Genomic DNA, 25,308 nt, shown 5'->3' with positions numbered 1-25,308 from the left:
GGTTCAGTGATGCTGAGCTGGGGTGGAATGGGCGCCCTGGAGAACCAGCAATTCACAGCAGAGCAACAGGCGCCCCCGTGGAAGCAGCCGTAATGCCCACTTGGAGAGACCTGACAACTTGAGTGTAAACAGATAAGAGGGCGCTGACCCTTCACGAGCTTTCCCCATGCTGCCCCCCGACTCCCGCCTCTTGGGCCCACTTTGAAGCGACCCGGCAGGGGCTGCCAGCTTTCTTCCAGTCCCCTCCGGGGAGGGGACCCCAAGGGACACCTCTTCAGAGTCAGCTTCTGGGCAGCAAACACGAGGCAGAACAGCGCACAGCTGAGCCCTTCCAGCGGGCCTACCGGGGCGGCCAACGGAGTTGGCTCGTCAGGGTCTCAAAATGAGCAGAGATGGGACGTGGGTTCGGACGAATCAAATCACCTGGTTGTGGAAGGCCGACTTGAGGCTTCAAGTGCACCCTTTTTCTGATAAAAAGCAGCTGTACACTGGGAGTGGGGTCGCTTGGGGGCGGGGGGGGGGCGTGCCTCCCTAGGTCCTAGGCTCAGGCCTGCCGCCTCCAGGCTCCTCTCGCAGGCCGCTGGTCTATACCCACCCCACCCCCTACAACAGGATCTGCGTTGAGAGGAGCCCCCCAGCCCCCAGCCGTGCCTGAGGAAGGGCTGGCTGAGGGCTGGGGATGCTGACCTTGGAACTGGACAGTGGGCCGGCAGTCCTCCGTCCACCCTGGGAAGATGACATGCCTCCCCAGCATTTATTTCCAACCCCTTCCTTAACTTAGGAAATGAAGTCCTATTTGCGAGCCCTGTTCTGAGAACTGATCAGGCCCAGGAAAAACCGTCCTGAGCCCCGCTGCCATTTTTCTTGGGGGAGGAGGAGGGTTCCGACACCATCTGGGGCCATCCAGGGCCGAGGGGGCTCCCTGGGTCCTCTTCCCTGGGACAGTGTTCCTGGAAGGCTCCCGGCTCCCACCGCGAAAGGCAGGAGGCAGAGGGGCAGGGAGCAGGCAGTTGAGACCAAGGCAACGGGGCCCTCCACACCCCACCCCACGTTCTCCCCACGGCCGGGGACACGCAGCGTCCACAGAGTTTCACATTTCTGGGCTTTCAGGGCCTCCGAGGCGGCCGTGACCTTAGGCCAAGTTCTCTGCATGGACTCTAGAGTCTGGGCCTGGTGACGCTACCCCCGGATCCACGTTTCGGGGTGTTCTGCATGAGCACGGCTCCGACAGGAAGTTTCGCATCAATGCTGGTTCTTGGCGCCCAGCGCCACAGCTGCTCCCAGTGAGGGGAGGCGGCCTCAGCAGCAGACGGGGCCAGGGGTCTCCCACGGGCCACCGGCCACGCTCGGGGGCTGCCCATTCTGCTTGCTGGCTGGCTTCTGGGATGGACTCACAGGGGCCCTGGTGGCACTGGCCCGGATGGAGAGGTGATCCCAGCCCCCCTGGGAGAAGAGAATGGAATCACTCAGGACCACGAGGGGGTCAAGGGGCAGAGACCTTCCCTCCAGGTGGTCGGACCCTCGAGGGGCTCTGCCCAGGGCCCCCCAACACCCAACCCCTGGGTGCCTGGAGACCCCGGCCAGCACAGCCGCCCAATGCTTGCTCACCCCAATGCCGTAATCCCAGCCCTGCCCCTTGGGCTCCAGGGACTGCACGCCCGTGCGGCGACACACGGTTCCGCGGCTCAGGCTGTGGCTCCCCTGGACTTTGTCAGCGATGACCCAGACCTGGAACAGAGACCTGCTGAAGCCTGTTCCCTCCCCCTCCTCGTGGCACAGGGTCCACGGGGACAGCAGTGGGGGTGGGGAGGACCAGAGCGGGAACCAGACCCCCCAAGTCCCTGCCCCCAGGGGGAGCGTCCACCCTCCATCCCCATCTCCCCAGACCTGGTCCAGGGGCCCCACAGACACGTGGCGCACGTTGTTGGACACGTGCTCCCAGCTGTCGCCCTGAGGGTGGCTGGGCGTAACCCCCTGGCGGTACCACAGGTTCCCTAGGAGAGAAACGTCAGTGAGAAAACTGGTGTGAGCCCCTGAGCGTCTGGACCCCCCGCAGGGTCTGCGAGGCCGGGAGGTCTGATCGAGAGACAGGTGGGCAGGGTCTCTCTCTCCATCGGCCTGCAGCCTGGGCCAGCCCTGACCTCCCAGGCCTGCCTGCGCCCCGCTACATCATTCTCGTGCTGGGCTGGGCTGGCACCCTCGTCCTCTGTCCACGCATGAGAACCTGAGGACAAGGAGTTCTTTAAATGACACAGTGACTTGGGCTGGAATAAGAGTGTTGGGTTCCAGCTCCTCGCCCTGCTCATTTGTGACAATGACAGGCCAGGAAGGCGCGGGCAGAGCCGCTCGGAGGTGGCCTGGGGTAAGGGGCAGGGATGGCCCAGGCCAGGCAGGTGAACTCCGAGTCTCAGGCCTGGTTGGCACCATCTAGAAGATGCCCCTGGGCCATGGCGCTGCGCTCCGTGCCCGAGGTGCAGGCAGGCCTGAGCACCTAGGGAGGGGCTGGGGCTCCCCACCCTGCGTGACTCTGGGGAGGGCCGGCGGGGAGGCCGACCTCAGACTGGCAGCTCTCGCAGGGCTCATGAAGGTCTCATGCTGGGGCTTTGGTGGGCAAGGGTCTGGTCTCATCTCATTGGGGTGCTCAGGGAACCTCCTCCCAGGGGGATCGGAAGCCACTTGCCATTTTCATCCAAGGCGAACACCGAGGTGTGCCCCACGGACACCTGCTTCAACCTCTGTTTGGGAGGAGGCGGGATGTGGTACCAGCAGTCGCCTGCGGTGGGAGATGGGCTGAGATGCGACCTGGAAGCGCCACACCTGTCACCCAGGTGCGGGTGCAGCCAACCTCCGTCCCCAGACCGGGCGGACCACACTGGTGACAGGGCCCGGCGGGAGCTGACCTGGGTCCTGCTGTCCCTTCAATGCCCTGGCCTGCCTGGGGTCTTCCCGGCTTCTGATAGGCTGCTGGCCCTAACAGGGACGGGAAGGTGCCCGGCCAGGCATGCGGCGAAAACCCAGCCATAGGCTGCTGTGCGAACCCACTGCTCCAGGTGGAGGGCACGGATGAGCCAGCCACCACGCACCCAGCAATCCTTGTGCCGGACGCTGTCCGGATGTCCAGCCAAGAACAAGCCTGCATGGCCTTCGCTCCTGGGGGGCAGTCAAGGCGGACACTGTGGATGGGCCAGGGGGGCGCCCAAGCAGGTCCCCTGAGGGGCAGGAGGCCGAGGGTGGTGAAGGACAGCCCCGTCACCGGATGACCACCCCTGGGTCATCCCAGCAGAGAGGGCGTGGACTCTGGGTGTAGCCCAGCCTGGCCTCACGCCCGCTCCACAGGCGGTGCTCAGTAAATGCTTATCGACTTAAACGGAGACCCGTCAACCAGCTTCCCCCGGAAGCGGAAGTAGCCGTAGCCGCCCGCTGGCGCTCGACACAATATGGCGGAGGCGGCGGGCGCAGGGCGGCCGCCTGAGGCGAGGGCTCTCACCGTTGGGCCTGGAGGGGGACACGGAGCTGCGGTAGAAGGCGGAGCCGTCCCTCGCCACAGCCCACACCTGGTAGCAGGCGCCGATGGAGACGGAGGTGAAGGGCTGGTCGGTGCCCACGTGCATCCAGCTGAAGCCCTGAGGCGAAGGAGGGCCGCTCAGGGCTGCCCGGTCCCGCCCGTCGCCCGCCTGACCCCAGGGCGGACGGCTCCTCACGCCAACCTCAGCCCCAAGGGCCCGCAGGCCTAGAGACCCCCTCGGCCCCGTGCGGCGTCCGCGGGGCCCAGGGACACTCCTGGGCAGGCCCGCGGAAGCCAGAGCCCAGCCCTGCTCCACGGCGGAGGCGGGCCTCGGTAAGAATCCGCCCGAGCCCTGAGGGGGCTGGCGGGCTGGGCAGACCCTGGGTTCCCCCGCCGGGTGCCCACCTCGGGGTTGAGCTCGGACACACCCAGACGGCACAGCACGTCCCCCTTGTCACTGATGGCCCAGAGCGCGATGTTCAACCCGCTCCCGTGGGCGCCCGGGCTCTCGGGGATGATGGACACGTCCCTGAGGGCCACAGAGGTCACTTCCAGCCAGGGCCCGCTGGTCACCAGCTTGCACTTTCTGAGCGGCAGAGAGAGCAAAGTCCCGGTCACCCTGGTGGTGCTGGGAGCCCCAGGGCCACCCGCTCTAGACAGAAGGGGCAGCTAGACCAGACCCCTGACCCCGGGAGGACCCAGTGGGCACCACCCTCCTGTGCTGTCTGCCCTGCCTTGGCACCACTCCAACCCAGCCCCCCACCCCCACTCCTCAGGATCCTGCAGGCCCTGCCAATGACATTTCTCTTATTTGTTCTTGAAAACAAACCCTTCAGAAACAGCCCTGGGAGCCCGGGGGCACTTCCTGGGCTGACATTTATTTTGATCCTGTTTTCTCCTCCCCAGTTGTAAATTCCCCTTTTCTTCCACAGGGAGTGAGGCCGAGCAGGGAGGGGCGCGGCCACACCCCTCAGGTACCTGCCTTCTCACCTGGCCCAGCACCTTCTCCTGACGAAATCCTTCATGGTTTTGTACTTGTGGTAAGAGCTGAAAGAGGAAGAAGCTGAAGTCAGCACCATTCTGTGGAATTTTCTAGAAAGTGATGCTGCACACTCATTCCTTCTCCCGGGGCCTCAGTGTGAGCTAAGCAGGGGCAGCAGGTAACACAGGACACCATCCTCCTGCTTCAGGGACCTCCATCCCCACCCAGGCCTCCCTCGGGAGGGTGGTCAGGTCTCCCTAGGGCTGGGACCTCACTGAGGCCAGGACATGGCAGCTACGTGGAGCGGGGTGGTGGTTTCTAGCTAAGGGGTCTCTGAGCCCTCCCCATCCCAGGCCTCATATCGCTCTTCTGGGAGCAGTCAAGTTCAGGGCTAGAGGTCAAAGGGAAGGCTCAGATCAGGATAAACCTCCTCCCCACCAGACATCAACCGCTTAGAAGCCTCAGCTCAGGCTCTGGCTCGGTCTTTCTCGGCTCCGTCCTCCATCTGAACGTGGCTTGTGTACCGTGAAGGGCCTGCGCCACTGGGCAGGGTGGAAGGGCTTCGCCTGACTTCGCCAGGCCTGACACTCGGGGCCCCAGCCCCCCTGAGGGCCCCTGCCCATGGAGAGAGAGAGACGCTCACGCGGGGAAGTCACTGGCGTACTGCCACCCCTCCGGGTCTGTGCCACCGGGGACGCTGAAATCCACGAACCAGTCAGAAACCTGGAGGAACAGGCAGGTCGGTGTGGGCAGACCCCCTACTGCAACCTCTGCCCCACCCCCAGCCCGGAGCTCACCCAGGTCCACTGCAGGGACGGGGGCTTCATGCTGGCCTTGGTACACTCCTGCAGGCCCGTGGCGTCACTCCACATGTACCGGTCGGTGGGCAGACCCCTGCGGCGGGACACGAAGGGTAAGGTGACGCCAGAGGGAGGGGAACGCAGCACAGCCACCACCCGCCACCCAGGTGCCTGCATCTCCTGCGGGGAGGGGTGGGCAGAAACAGAGGACCTCCAGGCACCAGCCAGCCAGCCCACCCACCTGGGGCCTGTGGACCCCACCCCCTTCTCTTGGGTGTGTGTGGTCTCGTCCTGTGGGCGTGACCTTATTTGGAAAGGGGGTGTTGCAGAGGGCCTGGCTGAGATGAGACAGTTACCGAGCGGGCTCTACTCCATCATGACAGCATCCTTACAAAGGGGGAGACTTGGACTCAAGCTTCCCAAATCAGGAAGCTGACGTGAAGACCAGAAGAAGGCCATGTCATGACTAAGGGATGCCGCCACCAGCCGAGGCCCCTGGGGCCAGGAGAGAGACTGGAACAGATCCTCTCCACGGCCCTCATGGGAAAGAGACCTGCTGACACCTGGCTCAGGCTCCAAGGCCTCTGGAACCTAGAGGATGGACGTCTGCTGTTTAAGCTATGGGCCGGTGGTGTTTTGTTACAGCCACACTGCCTGACTGACACTCTCAGCACACACAGTGCAGGGTGGTCTCCCCGGGTGGCTCTGACCCTGCGGGAGCCCAACGACCGAGGAGCGAGTGAGGAAGAAGGGCAGAGGCAGGCAGGCCAGCACCGTGTGGACCCTACACACAGCTGAGGCAGAGGTTTCCAGAACACATGTAGGCAGTGTGTATAAGCTGCCTTAGAAGAGCTCAAACCCTGATTTCCTGAGAAGAACAGAGAGACCAAATATTTACACATGAGGAAACCCTTTAAACTGTCCGTATGAAAGGTCACAAATGGTCCACACATCCACGACTGAGGAGAGGTTAGATAAGCCTATCCACCCTCGGGGACTGAGTCGGGAGGCTGTCACCCACCATCTCTACGTGCCTGACTGTCCCCCTTGCTGCCCCCACCACCCACAAACACAGGCATACAGGGACAAGTAGAAGAACACTGAAACGCTGAAAGTGGCTGCTATCTGGTTAGTGGGATCAGAGTTTTTATTCTTCGTGTTACTTTTCATCAATTTGAAAAAACAAGAAAGGAAATTTTTAAAAGTTTGTGCCAGTTATCCTAGTATCAAAAATATGAACCATATAAAAATATAAAAATACCATTTTTAAGATATCAAGACCCTCGTCTCGTAGAAAATCACAAAATGTTATGGAAAAGATCTACATAGGACTTCCTTGGGGGTCCAGTGGTTAAGAATCCTCCTGCCAGTGCAGAGGACAGGGGTTTGATCCCTGCTGTGGGAAGGTTCCACATGCCACGGGGCAACTGGGTCCACTTCACCACAGCCACTGAAGCCCACGTGCCTATAGCCTGGGCTCTACAACAAGAGCAGCCACCGCAGTGAGGAGTCTGCACCACAGCGGAGAGTAGCCCTGCTCACCACGACTAGAGAAGGTCTGAGCGCAGCAACCAGGATCCAAGCACAGCCAGTAAATACATAAAATTTAAAGATCTACATAAATGAACAGCCGAGTTAGAACAAAGGTGGCTGTTGTGATGCAAGGGAGAAGGATAGTCTTCAATAAATGGTTTGGTCACTGGATAGTAAAAGACCAACAACACTTGATGCCTACTTCACAACATACCAAGTACGGGTGGGGGGGTTCTAGACCTAATGGATAAGAGGAGTAAAGCTTCTCGAACGAGCTGGACCAATCATGTCCCAGGGGCCTAATCACAACTGTCAGCACAGCCTACAAGATAAGGCTGGTTTTTACATTTTTTAATGGTTGGGAAAAAAAGGACAATGCTTTATGACAAGTGAAAATTCTGTGCAATTCAAATTTGTGTCCAGATGAAACATCTCATGGGGACAGTGATGCTCATTTGTTTCTGTGACTGCTTTCAAGAGAGCTGCAGAGTGAGCCGCTGTGACAGACACCCTAAGGCCCACCACACTTGAACTGTTTACTATCTGGTCCTCTATAGAAAAAGTCTGCTGACTGCTGTTCCAGAGATAGGAGTTTGTATTTATCCCCTTAGGGTTAATGAGATTTCTTAAGAGGGTTTGTGGCTCAGAGGTTAAAGTGTCTGCCTGCAATGCGGGAGGCTTGGGTTGGATCCCTGGGTCAGAAAGATCCCCTGGAGAAGGAAATGGCAACCCACTCCAGTATTCTTGCCTGGAGAATCCCATGGATGTAGTAGACTGCAAAGAGTCAGACACCACGACTGAGCGACTTAACTTTCTATTGTTATGTAAAAAAAAAAGATAATCATTGGACTACATTAATAATTAAAAGTTACTGCTTATAGGGTGAATATGTAACAAAGGGCTCATACCTTCATATGTAAAGAGTACTGGCAAATCAATAAAAAGCTCATCCAACCAAAACACATGACAAGGACTCGAAGGGGCATTTTACAAAGGAGAGCGTATCCAAGTGCCATGTATGCCCTTTGCCCATTTAGTTGCCAGGAGACAGCAACTGGAAACAGAAGACACTACTTCATGGTCACCAAAATGGCTGCAACACAAAAAAACAGCAAAAATGTGGGGGCATGCCCTGCTGCCGAGGGTGTGGATGGGTACCCCCACTTCGGAGAACTGGCAATTCCAACATCAGCTGGGTGTACTGCAACACCACTAGGTCCCCACAAGGTAAAGGACACGGTCCCCAGCAAAACTGCCTCCCTTCACACCGGGCTTCCGACTGACTGACTACAGGCTGTAGGACTCCCACTACCTCAGATTTGATAATTTGCTAAAATGACTCACAGAACTCAGGAAAACTCTCTACTTAGGAGAGAACTCTCGTAGTTTTATTATAACAGGACCAGTGGAAAGGAGAGACCCACAGGACAAAGTCTTCCCGGGAGGCTCCCCAACGCTGAACCTAGATAAGGCTGCTCTGGCCGCTGGAACTCACGCTACAGCTTTAAGGGCTGAGAAATACTGCAACTTATTTACTTTCTAAAACAAGCAAAAGAACATATCCCAAGAAGAGTGTGAGAAACATGTTTCTATGCTGAGAGGGCAGGAACTAAGAAGAGGCATGCGACCTAGCTTTTCTAGAGTGTCTCCACTTCTGTCCCAAACACAGTGCCCCTGACTCTCGTGTCCCAAAGCCTCATGTCTGGAGAATTAAAATAATTTTTGGTGGAGGCTAGTGTCCTCAGTAGCTTCCATTAAGCAACACTTTTAAAAAAATTACTCCCCTCCTCCCACTAAAAAAAGAGCACCAGATGGGATGGGGAGGGGGTGGCCGTGTTCTATTTCTTGACCCTGGTAGTGATTATGTTGGGGTTTGGTTTCTGATCAGTCAGTAATATACAGGCTTCCCAGATGGCACTGGTGGTAAAGAACCGCCTTTCAGTGCAGGAGTAGGAGATGTGAGTTCAGTCCCCGGGTCAGGAAGATCCTCTGGAGGAGGGCACAGCAACCCACTCCAGTATTCTTGCCCGGAGAATCCCATGGACAGAGGCGCCTGGCGGGCTACAGTCCGTGGGGTTGCAGAGTTGGACACGACTGAAGCGACTTAGCACGTTGAAGCATATACACAGTGATATAATGTATCTATGTATGTCTACGTGTACTTCGACAGACACATCTCACCGCATGTATGTATATGCACATTTCATGAGCTTGATATATGTTATGCTCTCCATAAGTGAGTTTTTAAAATGTTATACTTAAAGATTCACGGGGAAAAAATCCTGTGTAGCCAGTCGGATCTAGTTAATTCCATGTTGGAGGCCGGATGCCAGCTCTCCCACTGCTCAGGGCGCGGCTGTCCAACTGACGTGGCGTACCTGCTGGTGTAGCCTGTGACAGGGTTCCAGCGCTGGTTCTCGTAGATGTGGACGCACTTCACATCCCACTGTGTGAAGACATTGCTGGTGCTGCTGGCCAGGCCTGGGGGAGAGGAGGCGGTCAGACCTAAGCCACACCTGCTGCCTGCCCGGCCAGGTGAGAGCAGGCAAGCGGGCAGCCCGGGAGGGCTTGGTGGGCTGGCTGGCTCGGGTTTCTCTCTTCCTCGGGGGAGGAGAACCTGCCACTCTTCTGCCGCAGCCTCTCAGCCTCTTCCCCCTTCCATCTCACTTACCTGGCACCTGGCAGGTGTGAGGGCCCCCCAACTCCTTACTAACAAAGGTGTCTTGGACCCCTCACATGACCCCCACGAACCCCATGTTCTCATCTGTAAGACGGGGACAGAGGGAATTCCTGCCTCACAAGCAGGGATGCCATTAAGCCTGTGTAGACGTGTGTTCCAGTGGTCTCAGTAGACCACAGTTCCACAGAGTAGCCACCCTCGCTGTGGGGCGTGTGGGCCAGGGCGTGAAATGTTCCGTTTCAGGGTTTGCTTCTACCTCCATTTATCCCTGCCTCTGGGACGCAGGGAGCCCACAGGGGTTCACCAAGCTTTCACCCCCCTAAGGCACGGCCCCCTCTAAAGAGAGACTGGAATTAGGCCCGGGAATCAAGAGACTGTGGTTCTGGCAGCTGTCCTTCTGAAACCTGCACGGTCTCCGGCTCAGCCGTGGGTGCCCAGGAAGGCTCGTCGGAGGCCAGGCCTTTGTGGGCTCGCGCCGTGTGCTTTGGCCCCAGGACGTGGAGGTTGGCAGAGGCGAAGGTCACCCGTCAAACGAGCGTCAGCACGAGGGCAGGGAAGCCAGCCAGGGATTAGAGCGGGGTGGGCCCGGGGCCCGCCTTCACCTTGGAAGCAGCCTCCGCCGTAGCCGCCCGTGTAGACCCAGGCCGTGTGGTCGTAGCCAATGCCCCACACCACGCCCCGGCTGTTGGCTTCCACCACCCGCAGGTGGCCGCCTATCTGCCGCCAGAACCTGTAGCGTGAGGAGGGGGGGACGCGTCCTGCAGGTCTCTCCAGCCTCATGCCCTCCCTCTGTGGCCTGCCAGGGCTCCCGTTTGACTCAGCTTTAGTCTCCAGTGATGGATGCGACTGAGGCTGAGGGAACCTGCTCGGCTTCCTCAGGGGGATTAATCAGCTAAGGGGGCCCAGAGCGGGCGCAGGAGCTGGGTAGGCCCGCAGTGGGCAGGTCCTTTAGGAGTCCCTGTCCGTGGAGCTGTGTGGGTAATGGGGACAGTCGTGGGGAGCTGAGGTCGGCACCCCGAGTTCCCACGCCCCAGGTCGCGGCAGGTCATGGCAAAGCAGGGTGAGCCAGCGCATGGGCCGGCATGGTCTCCTGGATGTGGGGTGTGCGGCCACCCGGGGCGCCTCCTGAGGGCGGAGGCCCTGCACTGTCAGCAGTGGGGCTTGTCTGGGCCCTGGGCACACAGGGCCACCAGGAGCAGACAAGCAGAGGGTGAGCGGACATGCCCTCTCCCTCCTGTGTGGGGCCCCAGCCTCACCCACGTGCCCCCAGTCCTCATGGGCTCTGGGTGACCGGGGGGGGCAGGGGCAGGACACAGTCGGAGCTCTGTGTCCCAGGACTCCACTCACGCTGCCCCCCTGGCGGACCTCACTCCACCTCGTGGCTTTAAATGCCACCCGGGGGCCACACCTGCCTCACCCCCCATCCCGGCCAAGTTCCTGATGCCCCCTTGGGGTCCTTGCACAGGCCAGGCTGGCGGGAACCCAGATCTGGGGTCGGGCCAGCCCCCATCCCCCAGCCCAGTCGGGTGCAGCCGACCCACATCTGGTCGCAGGGCAGCCGGCGATCAGGGCCCTCGAGGTCTGGATCGGGCTCGCTCACAAAGACGTCCCCCTTGCAGGTGACGGACCAGATGGCCTGCGGGGAGGGGCGGCCGTGCACCCTCCGGCTCTCGCAGCAGGACAGGTTGAGCAGGGTGAGCTGGCAAGGGGGGAGGCGGGTCAGTGAGGCCGGGCTGGCCCCAAGATGGCGGCCCCCGCCCCCGCCCAAGGGACCCCCGCCCGCTCACCCAGTCGCTCATGTCCTGCTCGGTGGCGGCGGCAAGGCGCACGGGCCACCTCTGCCGCGTTCTCTCGGGGGTGTACAGGGCGAAGGAGTGCTTGGCCTCACTGAACACAGGGACCAGCGCCGTCACCTCGTTGAGGAACACGTGGATGTACTGTATGCAGAGGGTGAGGGTCGGCGGGACCCTGGGTGGAGCCCCGGCGCCGTGGGGGGAGCAGGGACAGAGGGCCTTGGGGGCCCCAGAACGGTGGGGCTCCATGCGGGGTGGGAGGCACGGTCACTGTGGGGGCTTGCTCCTGAGCAGAAACCTGAGTGACCTTTTTGATGTTTAGAACCGAACTGATTTAGTTCAAACCCCAGCCCTGGTGGGAGGTTGACTCTGCCGCCAGGACCTGCTCCCTCCTCTGGAACTCACGCTGCCCCAAATGCCCCGGATGCGGCCACCAACCCCCGCCCCCCCCCGCCCCCTCCCCCTCCCCCGACCGCCCCCCCCACGACCGCCGCCCGCCCCCGCCCCTCCACGACGCCCCGCCCACCTTCTTCTCCTCATGGACCACGTAGTAGATGAAGAGGATGCTGTCCTGAGCCCCATCGTGGCCCGTGAGCTGCTCCAGGGCTACGTGGACGTCCATCCACTTGTGGGGTTTCCAGTCACACCACCACTGCAGAGCCCCAGTCTTCACCCACACAGACTGGAGCAAAGCCGGGAGCACAGTGGGATGGAGTCACAGGCGGGCCCCAGGGCCCCCCACACTCCAGCCCCGCACCTGGCACCCCAGGGCCACCTGGCTCCTTTCGTTGCCTCAGGGGGCACTGCCCCCCCCCCCACTTCATCCTAAGGTCAAAAGTGACATCATCAGACACCCGCCTGGGGCCAGGCCCCAAGCCAGGGCGGTCTGTGCGTCCGGGGATCAGCTGCATAGGGTGGGGAAACTGAGGCCCTGGGCGGTTCTGTGCCCAACGCGGGGACCCACACCAGCCAAGATGGGGCCAGGTCCTCTGGGCTGGGAGCACAGTGGGGCCGCACACAACTCTCCTCAAGGCGGGCATACAGCAGGCGCTCCATGGATGCCTGCTGGAGGAAGTGCCTCAGGCACCACGCACCTGCTCCACTGCCTGCTCGTAGTGCTGGAAGTTCTCTAGCTCCCGCTTGGTCCTTTCCGTGAGCTGCTGGAAGATCTGCTTCCGCCAGGTGGCTGTCTGGGCCGGTGTGATGGACAGCGAGAGCGTCTGCACCGAGGGGCACAGGCCTGCCGGCCAGCGCAGCTTCAGGATTGGGCGGCAGCCCAGCGTCGGCCCTTTCTTTCTGGAAGGCTAGGCTAGCTTCTGTGAAATGTCCTGTGAGCCCCTCCCTGCCATCATTCACCCTGGTGGGGAAGCAGGTGTCCCCCAAACGTCAGCATGGGACGGCCGCCCCTCCTGGGACGGGGAGGGGTGGGGCGCCAGACCAATGCCCTTCCTTCCGACTGCCTGACTGGTCATGGAACGCTCCAGAAAGATGGGACTGAGCACGGTGGGGGTACCAGGCTTGCTCCAGATCCCCCCCGAGCCCCGTCTGCGGCACTGGGCAGCTGTGCTTACCCGACTGGGTGGTGAACCACTTGAGGGTGGTGTGGGCCTCCACGGCACAGCCTCCGCCGGACACCCAGGCCCACAGCGCGTGGCAGTCCGCGCTGTCGGGCTCCTCCAGGCCCAGCGGGAGGAGCGTCAGCGAGGAGAGGTCGGTGGCCTCTGGAAAGTTGGCAGTTGCGTGGCTGGGCCCTTTCTTGGACTCCTTCCCATGCACCCCAGCTGGGCTGGAGGCAGGGCCAGGGACCTCCCAGGAGGCATCCATGTCGCCGGGACCACAGGACTCGGCAGTGCCCCTTACTTCGTTGCCAAAGAAGCAGCCGGCGCTGGAAGAAGTGGGCAAACCTGTGACTCCCTTGAACACATACTGTGTGACCCCCTAGGCAAATCAGCCTCTCTGTCACAGAGAGCAATCCCTCTCCCCAGGGAGCAGGAACCCCGGGAACTTGGAAAGGTCTCACGTCACACCCGGACCAGCCAAATCAATGTATCTTGGGTGGAGATCCGGCAGCATTGTGGCTTTTTTATTGTAAAAACGTGGGATGTAAAATGTGCCATTTAAAATTATAAAATGTGGTGGCATTAAGCACATTTGCAGTGTTCTGGAACCACAACCAACTTCCGGAACCTTCTCATCGCCCCGGATGGAAAGTCTGTACCATTAAGGAGTCACTGTGCACTCTCCTCGTCCCCCAGCCTCCTGGCAACCGCCAGTTCCTCTCAGTCTCCACGGGCTCGCCTGTTGCCGCCACTTCATACACACAGCCTGGTCAGGCTGTGGCCTTCTGTGACTGTCTGCTGTCACCTAGTGTGATGACGGCAAGGGTCAGCTGTGCTGTAGTGGTGTCAGCTCTTCATCCCTTTTTACTGTTAGATAACATTCCATTGTGGGGATACACTGTTTTATCCATCCATTCTTCCACTGACAGACATTTGAGTTGCTTCCACATTTTGGCTATTTTGAGTATAAGGGGTGCGTCAGTCACTCAGGCGTATCAGACTCTTTGCGACCCCACGGGCTCTAGCCCACCAGGCTCCCCCTGTCCATGGGATTCTCCACATGAGAACACTGGAGTGGGTTGTCATTTCCTTCTCCAGGGGATCTTCCCGACCCGGGGATCGAACCTGCATCTCCTGCATCGGCAGGCAAATTCTTTACCACTAGCAACCCCTGGGAAGCTCGTCAGTGCTGCGATAAATATTCGTGAACAAATTTTTGTTTAAACGTCTGTTTCCGGTTCTTCTGGGCCTCCTTCTGGGACTGAAACTGCTGGGTCCTATGGTAACTCTGTCCTTAACCTCTGGAGGAGCTGCCACACTATATTCGACATGGCCGCGTCATCACACCCCTAGCAGTGCAGGGCAGGAGGGTGCCGGTTTCTCCACATCCTGTCAACACTGATTCTATCTCTGTTTTTGATTATAGCTGTTCTGGTGGGTGTGAAGTGGTATCCAACGTGTTTCGTTTTGTCTTTGTAACGTGGTTTTGTCTGCGTTTCCCTCACGCCTCATGACGTCGAGCATCTTTTCCTCTGCTTGTGGGCCACTCGTGTACCTACTGTGCAGAAGGATCCAAGTCTTTTTCCTCCCAACTTTTTATTTTTATTTATTTGGCCGCCTTGGGTCTTAGTTGTGGCACATGGGACATTTGCTCTTCACTGTGGCCTGCACACTGTTTTTAGAAACATATATTTATGTGTTTGGCTGCGTTGGGTCTTAGTTGCGGCATGGGAAATCTTCGTTTTGGGATCTTTCTTTGTGTCTCATGGACTCTCTGTTGTGGCACATGGGATTCTAGTTCCTCAACCAAGAAAAGACGGGCGTCGCAGGGCAGACCCTTAACTGCGGGAACGCCAGGGAAGTCCCTTCTTGGCCCTTTTCAGTTCTTTCTGTCTGTTGTTGAGCTGCAGAGCCCTTTATCTGCTCTCGATAGCAGGCCTTGTCAGATACATGACTCCCAGTATTTCCTCCCATCCTTTCGGAGTTTTCATTTTCTTGAAGTGTCCTTAGAGGCACAATGTTTTCTTAATGTTGACGAACTCTTGACTTATCTATGTTTCCTTCCGTTTCTTGTGCTTTGGGTGTCATATTTAAGATGCCGTTGCCAAACTCAAGGTCACAAAGGTCTGGCATCAGTGGTTTTGGAAGTTCTGAGCTCATTCCAACGTGCCAACCACTTTGAGAACTACTGGCTGGAGAGCCGCAACCTGCAGGTAACTGTGAGCAAACCCCACTGGCCGGCCTCCCGGCCCCTCTAGGCTGACGGTGCAGCCGAGTGCTGACCGCCGAGCTGGGGGAGCGGAGGGTGGAGACCAGCGTCTGAGGAGGGCCCGAGCTGCAGACAGGATCGTGGGCCGTGCGGCTGGGAGGGTGAACGCAGGCAGCCCCCGTCACAGAGCAGAGGTGGCCTCGGCTGAGGTGCTGGGTCACCCGCCAGCGTTCCCCTGGCCATCGGGCAGGGCTGGGCCGCATCTCCCCTCTAACCCCGGGGAGCCCAGGGCGTGGTCCCCAGAGCTGCGGCCGGGCACACCTGGGACCTTGAGAGAAAAGCAGAGCCTCGAAAAGGAAGCTCTGCGGGCCGGGCGCGGGGGTCCGAGGGAGCTGGGCCTCCAGGAGTTCTGGTCTCAGTCCCGGCCTTGCCTCCTGCTTAGAGACCCCGCACCTTCCTTCCCGCTCTCCTCGGACACAGGGCCTGAGCATCCCGGGAAAGGAAGCCTTTCCTCTCCCAGACCCTGAGGCTTCGAGACCAACGGCCAGCCCCGCTCCGGACGGCCCCAGGCCCCATGTGGACGGACGCCCTGGCCTCGCAGAGCTGCCCGCTTCCGCCTCCCACATGCGGTGCTTGCCCTCGGGCCCAGCAGGACCCCGGCCCAGGAGGTGAGGAGGCCCCACGGCTGCGGGTTGCCGCGGCTCGGGCCTGGCACTCTCCTGCCTCCTCCTGCCCAGCCCGTCCAGCCCGGCCCACCAAGCCCACAGCCCATCACCTGAGGAGGCCGAAGGAGCTGCTGGAGAGTGAGCGGTCGCCCTCCCGGCTGGCGACGATGACCTTCCACGTCTTCCCGCTGAGCTCGCTCTGGGTGACGCCCTGACGGAAGTACAGGGCCCGGTCCACGCAGCTGATGCCCCAGACCTGCACGGAGAGGTTCTGCTGGGCGGGCGGTGCGGAGCCCCCTTCCTTGTGAGGGGGGTGGGGGTACTGTGTGGGGCGAGCATCCCGGGTCAAGGACACATCTCGGGGTATGCCCAGGAAGGGCCTGGGGGCTGTGCGCCGAAGCAGAGCCCAGAGAGGCCGGGGTGGGCACAGCTCCAAGCCCCAGGGAAGCAGGAACCCCTCCCTGGCTCCACGACCTCAGGCTGACTCAGGGCTTTGCGGCGCCAGGGTCCACAGAGGTGCCAGTGCTAGTGGGCGCTGCGTGGGGACGGACTCCCACCTGTGTCTGCATCATCCATGTGGCATTTTGTGGGAAGGAAGCTGCTCCCCAAGTGAACCCAGAGGATGCTCCTGGTCTTTCTGAAGTGGCAAAATAGCCTTCTTGATTCCAACCTCATATTTAGGGGGAAGATGGCCGAGCAAGCCTCCTGCCCGCTATCTTTGGGCGCTGAGGAAGGTGGGTGTGTGGGTAGCTGAGGGGCCCAGAGGAGGGGCCCTGGCTCTGGGGGTGCCCAAAGGCAGAGCCGTGGCCCCAGCAGACCTTGCTGTGGAGGTCATGGCATCTCTGTCACTTGGTCATGGCCCACGGCCTCTGTGATCAGGTCCATGGGCACCAGCTAGCACCCACCTCGCCGCTGCCCGTGTGTGCCCAGCCCACCACGGTGGGTGAGAAGGGTGAGTGGGCACAGGAAAGGCCGCCACCCCCGCACCCCGGAAGCGCTTTTAGAGCAACGGGAAAGGCGTCACCCGCACCCTCGAGTCTTAAAAGTAGCCAAACCTCTCTCTATGAGGAGGCTACCCTGTAGGAACTGTGCTTGTGGTGCTCGTGATGCTGGCGAGATACCGCTGCTAGAGTTGGAAAATGTCTTCTCCTTTACCTGTGCACAAATACCTCTTAGCACGCCTCCCAGTCTCCAGGGTGAACGCCCCACCCAGATCTGTGCTCGTGACCACTGCTCTGGGGCTCAGCGGGAAGCGGCCCCCCAGCTGCCCTCGTGGGCCTGCAGTGTGTGCCGGCCCTAGACCCCTGCCCTAGCGGCCTCACGAGCAGGCCTGGTGGAAAGGGACAGTGGGGAGCAGGGGGCACCCGCTCTGAGGCCGCCCCCGCCAACCCCGGCTCAGAACCTCACACACCTGCTCATTCAGGCCCACGTTCACCATCATCATTTCTCCAAACATCTCAATCCAGCTGGTGCCACAGGGGTTGTGAGAGTTGACGCCTCTTCGGAACCAAACCTGGGAAATCAGAAATAAACACACCTCTCTGGAGGGCCAATCAAATGGAAGGGTTTTTTTTTTCTTTAAAGTCTCAGGAAGAACAAATGAGTAATTTGGTCCTTTGGTTCAGGCCACAGATGAGCACAGCACACCATTCAGAAAGGATGCCCTTGGGCCTCCCCGGTGGCTCAGCGGTGAAGAATCCCCCTGCCAATGCACAGGACACAGATGTGATTCCTGATCCGGGAGGGTCCTACCTGCCACGGAGCAATTAGGCCCGAGTGCCACAACCACTGAGCCTGTCTCGAGAGCCACACCTGCTGAGGCCCGTGAGCTCCAGGGCCTGGGCTCTGCAACAAGGGAAGCCCCTGCAGTGAGAGGCCTGTGCGCCGTGCCCGGGGGGCGACCCCCGCTCCCTGCAACCGGAGGAAAGCCCCAACAACCGAGACCCAACACAGAAAAAATAAATGATTATTTTAAAAAAGAAAGAAAAGATGCCCTGGGACGAGAGATAGTGGAAGCAAGAAGAAAAGAGATTGTGAAAGCAACTCAAAATAAGTGTATTTCACTGGACTTGCCTCTGATAAGGTAAAAATGAGCACTTCTGGACAGGAGGGGGAGGCAGTCAGTTAGCTGAGAGTTTGCTTCTGATATCTGGAATGCTATGGCCTGTTGAGGGATAGTCATTTTGGTCTTGGTACAGGGGTGCAGGCAAGGCGAGGGTGAGCTCACGAAAGAGCTCGGAGATCATCAGTGGCAGCGGCAGAAAAGCACACAGGGCTCGGCTGAGGCCGGCTGTGCCCCGAAGAGCAGAATTCCGTTTCCATTTTTAACTGTTGGCAGTGCTGGGCCTGCTGCCGCGTGGGCTCTTCTCTGGTCGTGCGAGCAGGGGCTACTTCTCGTTGTGGCACAAGGGCTTTGCCTGCGGGGGCTTCTCTCGTGGCAGGGCATGGGCTCGGAGCTCGAGGGCTCAGCAGTGGTGGCCCATGAGCCTGGCTGCTCTGCATCGCGTGGGATCTTCCTGGATCAGGGATCCAGCCCGTGTCTCCTGAATGGCAGGTGAGTTCCTTACCACCAGGCACTAGGGAAGCCCTGAAGAGTTAAGACCACACTCGCAAGGACAGAAACCCACACGACCCTCAACATTAAACTGAGCCCTCAGACCCAGCCCCAGGGACCCTGTCTTACCTTCCGGTCCTTAGTGACGGCCCAGACCACGCAGACTCCTGTGGAGACGTGCAGGATCCCATTTTCAGACGTAGGAGGCTCCACTGTGGACCAGGAACTTCCTACCCGACCCCAGGAGGAAGTGCAGGCAGCCCCCATCACTAGGAGCTCGGGGTGGGTGGGGAGTTGAAGCCGGGTGCCCCCTGCCCGCCTTTCCCAGCACAGCGCGCAGAGCCGCCCACCTTTGGGGTTGTTCCTGTTGATTCCTTTCCGAACCAAGGCCTGGCCCTCCCAGAGCGTCACCCACAGCAGGTCGTGGGGCCCACAGCTGATCTGAACCGCATCCCCGGGTGTGTCCACCAGGGACCATGACGACCCTTCAGGGTTGTGGTGGCTGACGTTCTCTCTGTACCACACCTGGGAGGTGAGGGATACCAGCAGGGTCAGGCCAGGGCTCCATGCTGGGTCAGCTTCCAGAATTCAGCTGTATCTGCATCAGCCTGTGCACAGCCCAAACGTGGGGGTCTCCAGAGGACCCAGGGTCTCTAGGGAACCATCCAGATCTCCCTCACCTTGTCTCCGCTGCCATCCAGAGCCTCGAGCCAGATTAGATGTCTCCTGCCTATGCTGGAGTAAGATACCAACACGTGGATCTTGGCGGTCCCAGGGGACAGACCTCTTTTGTCACCTGCTGGACTTATGAGAACTCCAGCCCTGGCCTGGCTGTCCTGCGCCCCCTAGTGGCCAAATGCTCTCAGCACACCTTGTCTCTTAAGAAGCAGGGGGCTGGGTGGCTAGATAAGAAAACCCTCAAGCCTCCTTTTAAGGAATACCTAAGCTGCATGGTAATCCACTCCAGTATTTTTGCCTGGAGAATCCCATGGACGGAGAAGCCTGGTAGGCTACAGTCCATGGGGTCGCAAAGAGTCGGACACGACTGAGCGATTTCACTTCACTAAGCTGCAAGGAGATCAAATCAGTCGATCCTAAAAGAAATTAATCCTGAATATTCATTAGAAAGACTGATGCTGAAGCTCCAATACTTTGGCCACCTAATGCGGAGGGCTGGCTCATTGGAAAAGACCCTGATTGAAGGCAGGAGGGGACGAGATATAGTTGGATGGCATCACTGACTCAATGGACATGAGCTTGAGCAAGTTCCAGGAGACGGTGAAATACAGGGACGCCTGGTGTGCTGTAGTTCATAGGGTCGCAAAGAGTCGGACATGACTGAGTGAGAGAACAACAAAAACGGTCTTTGGGCTTCCCTGGTGGCTCAGATGGTATAAGAATCCGCCTGCAATGCGGGAGACCCGGGTTCAATCCCTGGGTCAGAGAGATCCCTTGGAGAAGGAACTGGCAACCCACTCCAGTATTCTTGCCTGGAGAATTCCACGGACAGAGGAGCCTGGTGGGCTACAGTCCATGGGGTCACAAAAGAGTTAGATACGACTAGAAACATACTTCACTTCAAAATGTTCTTTGCAAGGACTGATGCTGAAGCTCCAATACTTTAGCCACACGATAGGAAGAGCCGCCTCATTGGGAAAGACCCCGATGCGGGAAAGGTTGAAGGCCAAAAGGGAAGGGAGCGACACAGGATGAGATGGTTAGATGGCATCGCTGACTCAGTGGACACAGATCTGAGCAAACTGGGAGACAGCACTGGAAAGACGGGGACGCCTGCTGTGCTGCAGTCCAGGGGGTCCAAAGAGTCCGACAGGACTAGGCAGCCGAGTAAAAACAGCAAAATGTTCCTTCTGTCCTTAACCGATGACAGGGAGCATAATCAGATATTTAAGATGGAACCACCTGCTTCTATTGCCCAAATTATGTGGCTCGTTTCATCTGGAGGGGGCGGCATGTCTCTGTGGTCCAGGAAGGCTGGGGTCCAAGGCCTTCCAACCCTGTCACCTCACCTTTTCTTTAAAAACTCTTTATTAGTGAGATTTATTACTCATTAATTTTATTTATAAACTTTAAATTCTATGCTATCTCAGCAGAGTACCATAATATTTTTGAAATATGTAACATGGTCTCGCTTATGATAATGAATAACACACTTCCAGTGATTTAGTATAAACACTATTTTCCAAGGGAGAAAAGGGACACTGGAGTGGATAGGTTATAACTCTCTCACCATCGCGCACATGCATTCCATGTAACGGGCCCTATTTGCACATGAAGTTTTGCTGGGTGCTTCTTTAGACAGTTTATCCAGTGACTAAACCAGCGGCGGGATCCACAGCCCCCCACGCTGCAGAGCCAGTCCTGGGCAGCACCCCCTCCTGCTGCCTGCTGGGTCTGACCCGACTGTCTGCCCAGCTTCGCCCAAAGCCCAGGTCCTGGTTCCACCTTTAATGGACCGCGGGAGCGACACAGGGGAGCACTGGCTCACACCCGGCACGGCTCTCAAACCCGTTCTCCCCTCTCTGCATCCAGGTGGCCCCGCAGTGGTGCTGCGTCTGGTCCAGCTCCCCAGCACCCTTCAGTGTGGCTAAGAGAAAGCCACTACGGGGTGGCCTCGGCCTGGACCGAGCAGGACCTGGAGGCAGGCCTGATGAACGCCCGCTGGGACTGTTCCAAAGCCATCCGGAGAGTTTTGATCAGTTTGTGTTCAGAGTACTGAGAAGTCACAAAGTGTTAGACCACCTGTGCCCAGGACCGTCTGTGTTGCTGCCCCTGCTGCTGGCAGGGGTGGGGTTCATTTCTTTGAATCACATTTCCTAGATCGCAAGCTCCCCGAGCAAAGACGCTCCTCTCCTCTTGAAACCTCCCCCCATCCACCTATCTATCCACCCATCCGAAAGCCTTGCATCCATCCATCCATCACCCACCCGTCCTAACAGCCATCCATCCATCACCCACCCATCTACCCATCTATCTACCCTCCCACCCATCCATCCACCTAGTAATCCACTATCCATTCATCCATATACCTGTCTACCAACCCATCTGGTCATCCACCCATCCATGCTTTCATCCACGTAACTATCCATCCATTTATACACACACCCACCTAGCCAGACCCCTCTGCATCCATCCACTTATCCACCCATCCTACCCACCCACCCTTAATATACTGGACACTCTGCTGTGTGGGAGGCACCAGAGGGTACTGGGAAGGGAGCCTAGCCTCGCTCTGAGGAGCCAAGCCTGATGCAACCCAGCCCAGGGTAGGCGCCGACCAAGGCTCCTGGTGCCCGAGGAGGGACAGGCCAGGACCAGGCACGCAGGGGAGCTCAGAGGCCTCTGGGAGGACGAGGACCCAGGGGGTCCCCAGGACAGCAAGGTCACAGGAGGGGGGACTGTGGGGGCCCCAGCAACATGCCACCTGCTCAGGCAGCCCCTGCTGCTGGGACAGGACGTGAGGAGGAGGGCCCGAGGAGCGCCCTCCTTCATCCACCCGGGAGGCCGGCGAGGGCAGCCTCTCCCCCACCCGCTCTGTGGGCGGTCCGGTCCACCATCTCCCACCCACAGCTCTGGGGCAGCCTTACCTTTCCCTGAAGGGTCACGGCCCACACAGACAGGCGGCCCACGGGCTCATCTGTGACCTCCCACCCGCCCACAGAGAGGTCGCTGAAGGGGTCAGGCAGTTGCTGAGGGTCGTCCTCCGAAGGGATCTGCATTGAGAGGGTGGGAGGCAGGAGGCCTCAGTGCCCGTGGGTGCCTGGGACCGGGGCGGCGCTGGTCCGCTCCTGCGAGCCCCGACCCCGGCTGCCCACCAGCCCTCAGCACGCTGCCCTCTGTCCTCTAGCCCAGCCCTGCTGACCCCACAGGGCAGGCAGCATCGGGTGGAGGGCCCCTCTGCCGTATCCTCCCCTCCACCGGCCCCAGGCTAGACTGCTGGCCCTGAGGGCTCACGGCGGCCCCTGCTTCGCTGTGACTCCATCCGCCATGGAGCAGGAGCTGACCCCAGGACACGGCCATGGGGTGGGGGCTCCCATGACCCTGGCTGTTGCCCTGCTGCCTCGCTGCTCCCACCCCGGGGCATGGGCCGTGCAGAGAGGTCGGGCGAGGGTCTGAGGCCTTCCTCTCATTCAAGGCCCCGAGCGCCCCAGGCCAGGCCTCACATCCCTTGGTTGGTTTTTCTGGGTCACTGGAAAAATACAAGGCCTGAGCGGCTCCCGCATGGGGTGGGGTGGGGTGGGGTGGGGGCGGGGGAGGAAGATATACCTAGATCGAGTCTCAGTCCGGGACAGGGCAGTCCAGAGACCAGGGCAACGCCCGGCCACAGTCCGGCCCAGCTCCCAGAGCGGCCACCCGCCAAAGGAAGGGACACAGGGTCACAGCGTTCAGCACTGGAGGGGGTCAGAGGCCAGGCCCCGGGCTAGGCATGCGGGTCCACGCGGCCCTCCCCGCCACGGGCCTGCTGTCTACGTGCCCCCTGGTCTTGCAGGTCCCCAGACCTTGGCCCAGGTGTCCTGAGACTTGTATCTCCTGTACCGGATCCACCTCCGGCGCCGCACGCACGAATTCCACTTCTTGTCCCTCGTGTAGGTGGCAGGGAAGTCGATGGCATACGTCCACCCCTGAAACATCAAGGTGGGGGTGGGGGGGCCTCTGGAAGTTTCCCGGGGAAGGACAGGAAATAGCCAGGGAAGCGGGAGCGGGACGGAAGAGGGGCGGGGAGGCAGCTCGTGGCCTGAAGCATCACCCCGTGGGCCCCATCCAGCAAGCAGGGGGCACGCGGGGCCCAGGCCAAGGTACGACACCACGGGGCGCTGGGGACAGCACTGGGGGGACGGGGGAGCCCCGCCGGCAAGACCCGAGTCCACCTACCCCTTTCTCCGTGGGTTCCCCTCCAAAGTTCTCATCCACGTGCCAGTCCGACTCCCACTCCCAGTGCGGTGAGGGCAGCGCCACCCCATCCAGCGGCCGCTGCTGGAGTCCACTCACGTCGCTCCACGGCCAGCGGTCACTCGGCAGGAGCGCCTCACAGAAGCCGCCCATGGGGTTCCAGCGCTGTGGGCCGGAGGCAGAGACTGGCCTTAGGCCCTGGGCGGCTTGGGGCACAGCCGTCGCGAGCTCCCGGAACCCGCCCCAGAGCCTGTGCAGACCCGGCCAGTGGCCTGGTGAGGACAGGACAGGGCGCAGGCTGCAGCGGCTGCACAGCCCGATCTCAGCAGAATGAAGGCAACAGGCGGAAACAGGCCAGGCGTTGGGGGTGCAGGGCTGTCTCCCAGCGACCCCGCCACCCCTCGGACCCACCTGATTCTCATAGGCCTCCTCCTGGCAGCGGATGGGGACGTCGCTGGCACCCACGAGCACATACACCCGGTGGTCACAGGCAATGCCCCAGCAGCAGTCCCTGGCCGCGCTGACCCGCTTGAACTCCAGCTGGGCATCCCTGCACGGCTCCCAGTGCTGCCCGGCCGTGGACAGCGTGAACACCCTGCCGAACAGGTCCACCGCCCACAGCGCTGAGCTCGGCATGGCCGCGGGGGCTGAGGGGAGAGAGGCAGGAGGGTGAAGTCAGTGGGCATGGCCCCTCCGGACCCTGGCCCTGGGGACCACCTGGCGAGGCAGGGAACCCCGGGGTGATGCTTTCTTGCTGCAGGAGGCTGAGCACCCTCCCCATCCCCCAGCAAAGCAGGGGGAGAGCCCAGCTTCAGTCCAGGTTCCTTTTCTGTTCTTTGCCTTTTCTCCCTCTCAGGGTAAGGATTTTTTTTTTCTCCAAATATATTAAAAAGTCCAGAGAAAAAAATATATACCATCCAAATACCTACTGCCCCCAGTTTAATGAAGTGTTATCATTCGGTCACAGTTTGGATCTTCCTTGTCTAAAGAATAAATGACAGGTTGCGGATCTAATGAATCCTTGAGAGGCCACCTCAGAGGCCCCACCCTCTGGTGCATAGGGTCCCCCTCACGCTGGCGGGGCCCCTCGTGATCCCCCTTCCTCTGGGTTTGGTAGGGGTGTCCGCATAGGCCCGGCACCCCAGCCAGAGACCTGTGTGGTCCCACAGGAGCCCCTTGACTGGGTGGGTGGCAGGGATGGCAGGGGCCTGTCTTCACCTGCCTTCGGTGGCCACCTCCCCCTGACCCCCTCCTCCTGCCGTTCTCTGCTGCTGTTCCTTCTTCTCTCGTTCCCCCTTCTGCTTCGTGGATGGTGTGCAGGCCCATGCCTGTGCTCTGACACGGACACCACGCAGAGCCCCGTGGGGCTTCTGGGCACAAGGCCTTCCTGTGTCCTCCATTTCTTTGACTGCAGAGGATGGCCTTCATTCAGCCTCCATGACCTTCCCTGAGTTCCAAGGGGCAAATTCAAGCAGTTGGTAATTACGGAAGGAAGGGACTGCAAGACCAGGGCGAGACAGTCCAGAGCAGCCTTGGGGCAAGGCCCTGGTTCCCCATCACACGCCACAGTACCTTTAAGCTACCTTGCAGACACTGAAACCCCCTCCAGGTGGGAGAAGTTAATGATTAAGCATAGTATGCTTCCCACAAGCATGCAGACCCCAGGCCTTTGGACCCGAAGGTTGATGACGCTGAAGGCTGATGATGATGGTGGTGCTGACCTCACCACCAACCCATCAGCTTGTCCATGAGCTTACCACACCCTCTTTGGACAATTACTGCAAACCCTGTCACTATGTTCCCCACGTAGGGACACATGTACTTGAGGGCATTTAGCCTGCTGTGGTCCCCTTTGCCTGGCAGAGCGGTAAAGCTGTCCTTTCTCACTTCACCCGGAACTGTTGTTGTTGCTCAGTTGCTAGGTTGTGTCTGACTCTGTGACCCCTGGACTACACCATGCCAGGATCCTCTGTCCTCCACTATTTCCCGGAGTTTGCTCAAGTTGATGTCCACTGAGTTGGACGTGAACCTCTCTAACCATCTTATCCTCTGCCACCCTCTTCTCTGTTTGCCTTCAGTCTTTCCCAGCATCAGGGTCTGTCTCCAAGATCCAATGTGGC

At 59.6% G+C, this 25,308-nt stretch overlaps 1 protein-coding gene across 5 annotated transcripts; it reads right to left on the bottom strand.

Annotated features, from left to right (window-relative positions):
- Positions 1 to 280: 280 nt before the first annotated feature.
- TECPR1 (tectonin beta-propeller repeat containing 1) lies at positions 281 to 24,069 on the bottom strand. 5 transcript variants are annotated; one of them, XM_040230915.1, is made up of 24 exons: positions 23,600 to 24,067; positions 23,171 to 23,353; positions 22,798 to 22,920; positions 21,886 to 22,011; positions 18,631 to 18,805; positions 18,410 to 18,510; positions 17,138 to 17,239; positions 15,837 to 15,982; positions 12,865 to 13,178; positions 12,388 to 12,533; positions 11,820 to 11,975; positions 11,288 to 11,437; positions 11,042 to 11,199; positions 10,103 to 10,230; positions 9,199 to 9,301; positions 5,285 to 5,381; positions 5,131 to 5,210; positions 4,496 to 4,552; positions 3,911 to 4,091; positions 3,488 to 3,623; positions 2,681 to 2,773; positions 1,888 to 1,994; positions 1,609 to 1,728; positions 281 to 1,443 (listed from the first exon to the last, which is right to left on the bottom strand). In XM_040230915.1, exons 1-24 carry the CDS (start codon positions 23,822 to 23,824, stop codon positions 1,300 to 1,302), a joined length of 3,351 nt encoding a protein of 1,116 aa, XP_040086849.1. In that variant the 5' UTR covers positions 23,825 to 24,067; the 3' UTR covers positions 281 to 1,299. The 5 variants fall into 5 exon arrangements, with proteins under 5 accessions (XP_040086849.1, XP_040086855.1, XP_040086841.1 ...); XM_040230921.1 differs by having other exon boundaries at positions 11,288 to 11,413; XM_040230907.1 differs by having other exon boundaries at positions 1,609 to 1,994; positions 11,288 to 11,413; positions 23,600 to 24,069.
- Between the last annotated feature and the right edge of the window lie 1,239 nt (positions 24,070 to 25,308).

Source organism: Oryx dammah, unplaced genomic scaffold, assembly GCF_014754425.2.
Source record: "Oryx dammah isolate SB20612 unplaced genomic scaffold, SCBI_Odam_1.1 HiC_scaffold_2, whole genome shotgun sequence".
NCBI classification, from domain to species: domain Eukaryota; kingdom Metazoa; phylum Chordata; class Mammalia; order Artiodactyla; family Bovidae; genus Oryx; species Oryx dammah.
This window is presented reverse-complemented; position numbering and strand designations above follow the sequence as displayed.